Source organism: Pseudoliparis swirei, chromosome 12, assembly GCF_029220125.1.
Source record: "Pseudoliparis swirei isolate HS2019 ecotype Mariana Trench chromosome 12, NWPU_hadal_v1, whole genome shotgun sequence".
Classification (NCBI taxonomy): domain Eukaryota; kingdom Metazoa; phylum Chordata; class Actinopteri; order Perciformes; family Liparidae; genus Pseudoliparis; species Pseudoliparis swirei.
Genome location: NC_079399.1, coordinates 11,099,991 through 11,110,850, shown reverse-complemented (window position 1 = coordinate 11,110,850; position 10,860 = coordinate 11,099,991). Strand labels below are relative to the sequence as shown.

The window sequence follows — 10,860 nt, the reverse complement described above, 5'->3', positions numbered from 1 at the left end:
AGAGCTTTGGATCCAACTAACCTGAGTTGATGAATTCATTTGGACGATAACGTTTTTCCGACACCACCAACTGTTTGTGTACACCGTCATCACCACCATGTGTTTTTTTACACCTTCAGTGTTTCCAGAAAACCCCAGCCAGAGGTCATCATGTGACCTCTGGAGTGAGATGGTTTATTTGCCTGAAGCAGCGCTGACAACAGAGCTTCTCTGTCTGCTCTGTCTGAGTGAGCTAAAGAGTCAACACACCAACGTTTACCTCGCGTCTGGTTTGGATCCTCTCCCTGCTTCCTTGAACCTGAACCTGTTTTGTGTTTGTTTGCTATTTTAGTGGCTTCCATGGTTACCACACACATGGGTGGTCAGGGAGGGGAGGCCACCGGCGTTTCAGTGTAAAAAGATGAATGAGCCTCACATACCTCTGAGAAGTGGGAAAAACACAGAGTTTGGTGCAAAGTTGACGACAAACTAAAATGTTCCGAAAACAGTTGAACAGTGTACTGTTTCATTGATAATTACAATTTGTAAAATGTATTAAATAAATAGTTGGACATTTTAGGAAATGCACTTAGAGTTAGATGAGAAGATGTATACCACTCTAATGTTTTGTAAACTACATATGAAGTTACTAAGGATGGAAGGCTTATGATGCTATGCCACTAAGATTAAGGTAGCACAGGGTTAATATATGATCAAAAAGTATCAGTATAAGAAAATAGAAAAAAAGGAATTCAACAAAAATAATTGTGTTTACTAAAGCAGATACGTATGTGTTACTGCGTTGATGTGGGAGCAAACATTGATTTAAATTTTTTAACTGTTTTGTTGTTGTTGTTTTTTAACTTGCAAATAAATAAGAAATATTTTGACACTTGTATATCCAGAGAAATGTTAAAGCATAAAACAAATTAAATATTCAGTTTCAGATACGATTTTTTATTCAACATAGTATTGAGTGATCAGTCCATTCCTGTCTGGCCACGTACGTCACGTCTTCCTCTGGGTCAAACTGCTCTCCATTTGATTTATTTCAACTCGTCCACACAGTATGGAGATCAATGGGCTGCAACGGAAAGTACAAGGCCACTGAGCGACCTCTGCTTCCTTCAGGTGGCCTTATTCACCAGCGCAGTGGACTTCCTCCCTTGGGAGATGGTCTGAGAATGTCTCACCAGTTTGCTCATGGGTTCCCTCCTTGCTGTGTCCACACTGTCCTGAGAATGGTGTGACAGATGTTGGTGTCTGTTCGGGTCATATACTTTATTTTAAAATGAAAAACACCCCGATTGCTAAACTATTCGAGTAATACTGTTTCAGATAGTGAGCTGGTCCATGTTAACATTGCATGCATCATCATGTGAACTAGGTAGAATTTCCCTTAGACAACTTGCACTGAAGACTTCATTGCCTGTTTTAAGGAGATCTGAGTGAAGACTGCCACCTGCTGTTACAAAAACGTAGTTTTGAAACACCAGAAATCAGCTATTCTCGGTGTACAACTGTTTTAGATTGAATGTTCCTGTATGTCGTCTGGATTTCAATCACTACATATGATTTGGAATTATTTAATGGAAATGATATGTATTTATCTTTTTACGTGTGCAATAGGTTAAGCAATATATGACTTATGGGAGTTGTCACATAGTGGATGAATATCATTTTTGATTATTGAGTCAAAAAGAAAGAAAAAAAAAGAATTATGGAGAAAGTTGCATCTTTGTCAACATATTACAAAAACATAGGAAAAGGGACATCTTTGTTCGCATTTGCATATAAATATAGAGGTTGATTGTATGTAAAGTGATAAATTATATAAATTGCAATGGGGAAATACAGTATTACCTTTTCGATTTTACTCTATTGATTGCAAGTCACGCCCACTTGCCAAACGCTGAAACTGATTGAATGTTTTATTGAATGACGTCACATCCGTAGTTGGAAAAACACGACAAAAAGAAAACCCTTCAAACTATGGAGGAAGATAATCCCCCAATACTTGAATATGCTCACTCTGAGTTTAAAAAACAGCATTTCAAACGGGCAGAAGAACTTTACACAAAGTTTATCTCGTCCTGCGCACAGCTCAGGTACCGTTACGTTTACGTTTTGTAGATGTGAAACGAGCTAACAGTCCGCCACCTTCGAACTGTTGTTACACAATTTTCAGTCACCCATCAAATTCTATGACCCGGTTTTTCCTAACTTGCTGACATTAATGTGGTTACTCTTTCATTTCATTCAATCAATTGTTAAATAAGTCAATCCATCTTTAACGATGACATGTTTCTACAGAGAATGTGAAGCTAGTAATTTGGCTGGAGCTTATAACAACCGTGGACAGATAAAGTATCTCCGTGTGGATTTTGATGAAGCAGTAGATGACTTCACTTCCTCAATACAGACTGACAGCCAGTTTGAAATACCTCTCTACAACAGAGGACTCATCCGCTACAGACTAGGTAAGGGTCGTGATACAACAGCACGTTTGTTGTTAGAGCTGTGCTGCTTTAGTCAAGCCTGACAGAACAACGGTAGAGACTTCCGCTCTGCTTCAAAATAAATGTCAGATTTTGACTGCGTTAAAATATGTTGTCCTTTTTCAAATTAATTAAAGTCCAAACTGAATTAAAAATGTATTAATGTAGGAATATATATATATATATATATATATATATATATTCTTTTGCAAAAACTCCCAATATTCATACCATATTTTATTTCAAAAGCTAAACAAGAAAATAAGCTTCCATAGAGGCACGTGGGGATGGTTTGATCAGCATGCATATTGATTTAATCCTATGATATGATGCTCTTCACAGTTCCCAGATGTCAACCTAATGAGACATGTTTGACCAGCATGTTTGAAAGCATTCTCCACATTAACCATCATCACAACAAATAGGGGAATATGTTTTGGACAAATGGTGACCCAACAACTTATCAAGACATTTCCTGTTGTTTTTTCCTTTACTTTGTCATCTATCTGTACATTTGTACAGTACAAAGACTGTAAAAACAGTCAAATATATGTTGAGAAGCAGATGTTTAGCTTCCTCATCAATTAGGATTTAGTAATATGATTGCAATGCAGATACAAATAAGCAGCTCTGTCACTGTTTGAAAGGCCAAAATCTGTGAAACTATCATACAGACTCATATCGTACTCATGCAGCTGTGCCAACAATGTATACATCTGTATGAATGTTAGTTACTGCTGATGTGCAGGTGGAACCTTAGCCATTGCCATCAGTGCATGAATAGGTGTGAATGGGTGAATGATGACAAGTAGTGAGAAAGTGCTTTGAGTGGTTCAGGTCCATTTACCATTTACAATTCGCTGTGTCTTGCTCATACTGCCCAATAAATAAAACTTCTAACTCTTAACTAGCCAGTTAGGGAGTACCTTATAAATCGTAAACGTATTATGTATGTACATTTTTTTACGATTTTACAGGTTTTTTTGACGACGCCAAGAGGGACTTCCAGCAAGCATTGGAGCTCAATCCAGATTTTGAAGATGCCAAAGTGAGCCTGCAACAGACACTTCTGGACCAGCAGCACAAGATAGAAAGGGGCTACTTACAGCTTCATCAACTATAGAGGACATATTTTAAGTATACTTAAATCTGGAAGCTAAAGAAAACATGTACATGTTGTCAATTTATTTACATTTATGTACAGCTGTCAGATAACAAATTAGCATGATATGATCTGAATAGAAATAATTCCTTTTTTGCACTCGAGATTCTTCCATTTTGGTACATATGTTATGGCCTCATGAATAATAAATATATATCATTATATAAAGTCTTTGCGTAAGTCTGTGTGGATCGTGTAGACTTATTGTTTAGGGCTCATGAGGTGAAAAGATGAGCTTTGGTTTACTGTGAGGAATACATTTTTTTGCACCATTTTGAAGACACTGGGTGGAGGTTTGTGATTATAAACAAACCTTAATCAAGTGTTGGCATACAGTAAAGATAATAAGTCTCTCAGCTGCAAAGGAAAAACACGTTTTCTTTCTTAAATTAAGTCTTTCTAAAAGCATGGTTTTAAAAACTGACAGTCAGCCTCCTTTGACACAATGTCTCTCTTAAATTATACTTCATATTTGTGATGCCAAGCTCAAATGCATATATGTTTGGAATTAGTGTAAAATAAAAAAATGTTTATCACACCAATGATTCATGTGTATGCATAAATTAATATTTTCCAGTCTTCATAAGACATACATCAAGTTCACACTGCGTGTGAGCTGGGTGGAGAATCACCAAATGGTCTCACCTGTGTATTGTAATTAACTGATGTATAAAACAGCTGGCGGTGGATCAGAAAGCACTCAGTCACTTATTTTCAGAGTTGGTCTGTTATCGGGTGAGCTGTGTGTTCAGTGCCAAGCTCTGATAGTGATTGGATTCCCTCAGACTGCAACATGTGGAGGCTTGGTAACATGTAAGTTAATTAAGTTTGTCTTTTTTCAAAGACTGCTAGCTGCCCACTTAATGTCTCTGAATTGTATTTTGTACTTGTAGAAGTTTGTTATGGAACTTGATGGCTGCAGTAATCTTCTTGGGTCAAGCAAGGCCAAATATGAAGGTCAATTCACAGTCAAGTAAGCCTGAATTTAAAAAAAAATACTTTACCATTGTTACATAAAGTTTACTCTTCCTCACAAGCCTTTTCTTTTACCAGGCAGTGGCATACATTCAGACTGCGTGGGTAATCTAATGAGGCTGTCATTGGACAAGGCCCTAGCAGTAGGGAATGAGCTTGAGGTGGCGGCCATCAGTGAGTATACAATGTGCTATAGGCATGATATGTTTATCATTAGGAGAGTCATGTCATGCTTGTCTTTACTTCTCCCAGATGGCACCCAGTACATTGTGTTAACTCCCAACTTGGCTGCTCAGTGTGGATACAGCATGGAGTCTGACCTGTGGGGTAACACTCGAATCTACTCGTCTCTGCTGGGCTGCTACGTGGACAACAAAGTATGTTTGCACTCATTTGATTGGTTGACCTTTTATTATAATTTGCAAGCGATGCAAATGTTGTGGTACCTATTCATTAAATTGAGACCTTTTTATGTGCTTTCCTGAAATGTAAAGTATACCCCTCCACATTTTCACTTCAATTGGCTAAACAATGTTTCTCTAATTTGATGTAATGTTTAAAATCTTTTTATTTATTTTTATTTGTAGGAGGATCAAACATTTAATGTTGGCTTAAGGCTCCGCATGTACAGCCCCACTCAGTCAGACGTGGTTACCCATGATGTGACGCAGACTTGCAGCTACACTCGGTGGGCCTCTAGGGAGATTCTCTGCGACAGGAACTACATGGAAGTAGGTCACTTTACATTGATAGTTATACCAACTGGTCTCTATCAATTTATTAAGCCACCTCTTGTTGTTTTTAGGTGTCGCACCACATTGCTACATCTGAAGCTAAGGGACAGGCTCAAGATGTGAAATGGATCGACACCATTCCAGATGTGTGTAACAATTCTGCTGTTGCAGTGGACTTGCGTTTCAACATGCTCCCTTTTATGTTCAACAGAGGAAATAATTAAATCTCCCCTTCCCTATAGGACTCTGGGGCAGAACATGGTATCTGGAAGTTGACATTTTACACCCCAGAACCAGTTTCAATGGTACTGAGGGAGGCTGAACAAGCCGGCTACGGTGCCATGTTGACCTCGACCCGGCTAGTTATGCGATCCCCGTACAATACAGCAGAGACTTATTCGGAGGATGTAAGCAACAAACTCATGTTTTGCATTAAACTTGGCCTTAAAAGCAAGAATGACTTTAAACCTGAAATCTCTTAGGTGGATGGAGTCTCCATGGAAGTGTTCAGGGTGAGTGCCTACTACAAGGCACCACTTGGTCTGAGTGTGGTGAACTTGGCAGCTGCTTGTCCCACAGGCAAGTCTAGCACAATTGGTGTATGAACACAGTTAACAATAGTTTGTCAGACATGTGTCAACAGATGGTTTTATCATTAACAGGTGGCGTCCTCGTCCTTAACGATGTAATCTCTTGGCACGTACCTCGCCGTCTGAAACCTCTGGTAGATGACAGCTTTGAAATCTTAGAAAAGCACATGGGCATCAACGGGAAGAGGCTTGATAGATCTCAGATGGCCTCCAGAGGGTACACGCTGTCCACCACAGAGTTCCACATCGTCATAGAGATCCCAGTCGGATCACCTGATGGATACTACAAGGTTGGGAAGTTCTTTAGCTTAGAAATGCAAGTCACTTTATTTTGAGCATGTTTTATTAAAATGTCATGAATAATTTCAGAGCCATGCTCCAGATTACCAGTACCACATCGCCTACATTGTGGAGCCCATGCTTGAGGTACTGTGGCGGACCACTGGCACTCAAGATGATACCAGATACAAGGTTTTGTTCCCCATTACCACCCCTCTTGTGCTTCAACCTCTCCACGTGCAAGAAAGTAAGTTATCTGGTAGACGACAGAACCATGGGCTCGTAGGGAAATGCAATAAACCCGTTCTCTGTCCCTCAGATACTGTCCCAGAAGCCCGGGTGTTTAGTGTTGTCTTGGGGCCCCTTCTTCATGATGTGGTGCTGAGGAACATCACCTTCCTCACCAAGGTGCTCACTGTTGAAGAGAGCAATGCCAGAGGCTTTACCGTCCAGGAGCACCTCTACTCCAATGGAACCAAGAGCATCTCTGTGTTGGTGCCCTTTGATGCAGATATTGTCCTGAAAGATGTATGTGAAATTATAGATGCTAAATGTCTGTCAGTAAATTTGCTGTGTAATTCTGTGACATGACTGAGCTGTTTATTTCTGCAGAATCCTGAACTTTTGGTTACAACCTACTTCCTCTCTCTGGTCTTTGGGTTCATGATCATTCCTGAAGAAGCTCCATTTGCCCACCCCGTCGAGTTGCAGGCATCTCTGCAGGATGTTGGTGAGATTGAGCTGTTCACTGTATCTAGCTCAAAATTGCTTTAAACGTAACTGGTTACTAGGGAGTACAATTTAACTGATATTGCCATGAGATTTCCCCAGGCACTTTTAAAATATGTTTTTGTGATACATTCTGATCTGTTGGTGCATGCAGGAGAAATCAAATGTAAAAGGAACATCGCAAATATGCCTAGAAAATTGACCAAACCGTGTTTCCCCTTGAATATCAGCTGCAAAACAACCCCACTGAGCCAAGGGAGCAAGATACCCAGTCAAATTGTGAACCTTTTCTCTGCTTTTAGAGCTACCAACCATCACTGGCACCTGTGACCAGAACCAGTTTTACATCAGTGTGAAATACGGGAGTCAAGGCAACAATTTGAAGGCAATGGTTGGACATCAACAGCTGACACCTGAGATGGCTGACTACCAGTTCCAAGAAAATGGAACACACTTCAGTCTTGTACTGCCGTACACTGCCAAGGACACAACCTTTGAGGTATGCGTCACTAAAACATCTTAACATGAATCTTCTGCACGGTAAAACTTTCCTCTTTGTCTTGCAGCTGATCACCTCAGATTCACTAAGGGCCAGCGTTGACTTCTTTCTGTTGCATACCAGCAACGACTGGGTGCTTGCTGATCTTTTCTTGACCTGCAACTTCCCCTTAACAACAACCCGTAAGACTTCATAATTGTAGTGTTTCTGTTGATGTGATTGGAGGACATTTTCGTCACCCTTGCCCCTCTACCATCAGAGTGCTACCCCAATGGAACGATGACCGCTACGGCTGTAAAGGTGGATTCTGTGGCCGATATCCCGAGTAGGCTGACCCTAAAGGACCAGTCCTGCAAACCGGCATACAGCGATGATCGCTTTGCATATTTCTCTTTCAGTGTTGCTTCCTGTGGAACCAAAAGAACAGTAGGTGTTAATTCACTTTAATTTCCACATTGTTTTGTTCAACTTTCTAATGCTTCTGGTCTTTATTTTTTTTAAGTTCTTTGACCACTACATGCTGTATGAAAATGAGATTGCCTTGCCTTACAACAAAAAAGCATCACAAGTTGGACCTCAGTACAGGTAGAGGGATTGGTCTAATCTTTTATCCTAATATCCCTTCTAGTGAGTTCAACCCCTTCAGTGTATTTTCTTTTCTCCAAGACAAACGATTTCCTGCTACTATGTGGTCAATGAGACTCAGACTGTTGGCTTCAGCTCAAAACCAAGACTCTTTGAACCCACCGCAGAGATCGGCTCAGGACAGCTGATGGTGCAAATGAGGCTAGCCCAGGGTAAAGTTGCTTTTATTAACTTTGCTTTCGCAAGACTGTGCCATTTCTCTTTCTAATAAGACTTCTCCTCCAGATTCATTGTACGAGCTCTTCTATCAAGCAGAAGATTATCCAGTTGTGAAATATTTGAGGCAGCCTCTGTATTTTGAGGTGGAGCTGCTTGAGTCTACTGACCCAAATTTGGAGCTCATCTTAGAGAACTGTTGGGCTACACTTGATGAAGACCAGACATCTCTGCCTAGCTGGGATATCATTGTGGACAGGTAATGGGTAGCATAAAGCTAGCTGCAGGCTCAAAACTTACGGGTTTATGATCCAGGAAGCATATTTGTGTTAGTTTCAAAAGAAGCATTCAAATGTGTTCTATTCCCCCCAGCTGTGAGAATCCAGATGACAGCTATGTGACAATTTTCCATCCTGTTGTGAGCGACGCCAGGGTTTTAGACCCATCCCACATCAAACGCTTCTCTATGAAGATGTTCACCTTCACTAAAGATGAGGAGGTTCTGAAGGACGAGGTAAAATATGAATTGATTCCAAAGATGCGTGTATTGCCCTCATCACATAGTAGCCCTGTAATGAACCCTTCTGTCCGTCTACAGATCTTTGTCCACTGTGATGTAGAGATTTGTGACGCGCACAGCCAAGCAGATGGTTCATGCAGAGGCCAGTGTGTGAAACCTGCGCACCAGATGAACTACAGACAAGAGCGAAAAAGGGGTAAGTGACATCTGAAAAACATTTTGTAATCTACATGCAGTTGGTGACTGCTACTGTCTAATTTGTGTTCTAGTGCAAAGGGGAATAGACTCTACCAACCAAAGGCAAATCTCCTCTGGGCCTATTGTGTTGACCTCTGGTTAAAAACTTCTGAATAAAGTAATTTCAAAAAAAAGATGTTTACAAGTTTGTCCGCTCAATTTGTGTAAAAGCTTTAAAATATCCTTTTGGTTTTCACTCAAAGTCACAACGGCTGTTTCTTCCGCAGGTAGCTGTTGGCACATTAGCCCGATCAATGTGTGAGTTTGTGTACAGATGTGGTAGAATGTAAATTCTAGAAATAATGACGTAAGTCTGTGTGGACGCACTGCCTTATAAACCAAGGCCCACCAGGTGAAAAGATGAGCTTGGGCTTACTGTTGTACCACCTTAAAAGGCTGGAGGCGACGGGCATTGCAAAATAGTCTAGGCCTTTCAGGCAGGAGGCCGGATCACTCGTGTTATCTGGTTTTACAGCCTTTTCGATTTCAAAGTGGTCCGTACGCAGATGGTTGTGGCCGACTTCCTCCCCCGCTCTCAGGGGGTGTGGTTGGGTTAAGCTGCAGGGGGAATTGGCCTCAGCTGAAACTAATTTGGTTTCCCCCTGACAAACGGCATTAAGCAAGAGACCGGCATCACTGTCTGCAGGTCAGATCTGTAGATGTAGCCGGGGGAGTAAAAAAGAATACAAATAATAAAATGGTGTCATTGCGCAAGGGGAAAACTCACGGGGGCAACGGGAGCTTGTTACAGATGATGATCCCAACCAACCCTGAAGACATCGAGATCCTTCTGCAGATGTGGATGAAATACATGGTTAAATCTACTGATTATAATAAATATTATACCTTTTGTTGTGTACAGTCTTTCTTCACAGGAAATGGGGCCCCTACGCAGCCTCTAATAGTGAACATGCATTGTGCTATGCCAACATTCGCCACTCTTGAGTCACCCTCTACTCTGAAGAGAATGTGTCACACACTTATACAACTAAATGAGAAATAACTTATCAGCCAAACCATTCAAATAAATGTTCAACATGATGAAGGTGAATGATCAGGTATTGTACACTATAAATTAAATCACCAGTAGCGCTTTGGACTGATAAAGTGACTGTCAATTCCCTTGTCTTGTATAAATCTCTTGTCAGCTCACTGCTAGCCAGTATAGCAAAGTAATGCTTTATTATTGGTTGCAGCACACAGGAACATGATCAGGAACAATATTCAGCGGAAAAAAAGTTTTTCAGACTCATAAATGGATGTAAATACAAGCTTGGTCATATCACAACATCTTTGTTCTGTATCGGATGTAGACTGCAAAACATGTAGATCCGTTAAGGACCTAGAGTTTCGTAGTAGACCCATATCGGTTATTTTCAACTTTTCATCTCACTTATTGGTGGAGAAGAAATTACCTTTTGTGAGAAGCCATCAATCCCTCCAAAAATTCAAAAAAATTATACTCTACACCGAGTGAAATAAATAATCAGATTTATTGTTCAAGAAGGAGCAGATTTGAATCACAAACAGGTTATGAATCAAGCAGTCTGAGCCTCTTTTCTTTTATACAGTGTGACAAACAATGAATTACAAGATGGGATGGTGAAGGTCCAGCCGGTCTGAACCGGTTTCATTCTTAGCTCCTTTAGAGGCAGGTGCCAATGAGAAGACTGGTTGGATGCTGCCCTGGCAGGAACTTCCTTGAAAGGATGCGTTATCTACAAGGTCACGAATAGTATGAAACAGTTTCACAGATTATCTTACAAAGCAAAGCATTGTCTTTACTTATTTTTCCAGCAGAAACACATCTGTTTAAATTAGTATGTGTACCTTTATTTGCTGATGCCAAACAAGGGT

General features: G+C 40.6%; 2 protein-coding genes across 4 annotated transcripts; both read left to right on the top strand.

Annotated features, from left to right (window-relative positions):
• The first annotated feature begins 1,961 nt into the window (after positions 1–1,961).
• Positions 1,962–3,810, top strand: ttc32 (tetratricopeptide repeat domain 32). Its single transcript, XM_056428835.1, has 3 exons — positions 1,962–2,087; positions 2,293–2,459; positions 3,455–3,810. Exons 1-3 carry the CDS (start codon positions 1,972–1,974, stop codon positions 3,598–3,600), a joined length of 429 nt encoding a protein of 142 aa, XP_056284810.1. The 5' UTR covers positions 1,962–1,971; the 3' UTR covers positions 3,601–3,810.
• Positions 3,811–4,265: 455 nt separating this feature from the next.
• Positions 4,266–9,336, top strand: LOC130202475 (uncharacterized). Of its 3 annotated transcripts, XM_056428049.1 has the most exons (21): positions 4,266–4,452; positions 4,533–4,612; positions 4,693–4,788; positions 4,867–4,991; positions 5,202–5,345; positions 5,420–5,494; positions 5,591–5,755; positions 5,831–5,927; positions 6,011–6,228; positions 6,308–6,464; positions 6,537–6,745; positions 6,830–6,947; positions 7,249–7,445; positions 7,513–7,627; positions 7,705–7,871; positions 7,948–8,030; positions 8,112–8,242; positions 8,316–8,505; positions 8,619–8,760; positions 8,845–8,962; positions 9,036–9,131. In XM_056428049.1, exons 1-21 carry the CDS (start codon positions 4,433–4,435, stop codon positions 9,104–9,106), a joined length of 2,718 nt encoding a protein of 905 aa, XP_056284024.1. In that variant the 5' UTR covers positions 4,266–4,432; the 3' UTR covers positions 9,107–9,131. The 3 variants fall into 3 exon arrangements, with proteins under 3 accessions (XP_056284024.1, XP_056284023.1, XP_056284022.1); XM_056428048.1 differs by lacking the exon at positions 9,036–9,131 and adding an exon at positions 9,231–9,336 and having other exon boundaries at positions 6,308–6,745; XM_056428047.1 differs by having other exon boundaries at positions 6,308–6,745.
• The last annotated feature ends 1,524 nt before the right edge of the window (positions 9,337–10,860 follow it).

What these genes read in the sequence shown, in the direction of transcription:
- LOC130202475 (XM_056428047.1), top strand. Translation starts at nt 4,433, where the DNA reads ATGTGGAGGCTTGGTAACAT. An exon ending in GGATCGACACCATTCCAGAT is followed by an intron (nt 5,495 to 5,590) that starts GTGTGTAACAAT and finishes CCTTCCCTATAG; the next exon opens with GACTCTGGGGCAGAACATGG. An exon ending in CCAAGGACACAACCTTTGAG is followed by an intron (nt 7,446 to 7,512) that starts GTATGCGTCACT and finishes TTTGTCTTGCAG; the next exon opens with CTGATCACCTCAGATTCACT.
- ttc32 (XM_056428835.1), top strand. Translation starts at nt 1,972, where the DNA reads ATGGAGGAAGATAATCCCCCAATACTTGAATATGCTCACTCTGAGTTT. An exon ending in TCGTCCTGCGCACAGCTCAG is followed by an intron (nt 2,088 to 2,292) that starts GTACCGTTACGT and finishes ATGTTTCTACAG; the next exon opens with AGAATGTGAAGCTAGTAATT. An exon ending in ACTCATCCGCTACAGACTAG is followed by an intron (nt 2,460 to 3,454) that starts GTAAGGGTCGTG and finishes ACGATTTTACAG; the next exon opens with GTTTTTTTGACGACGCCAAG.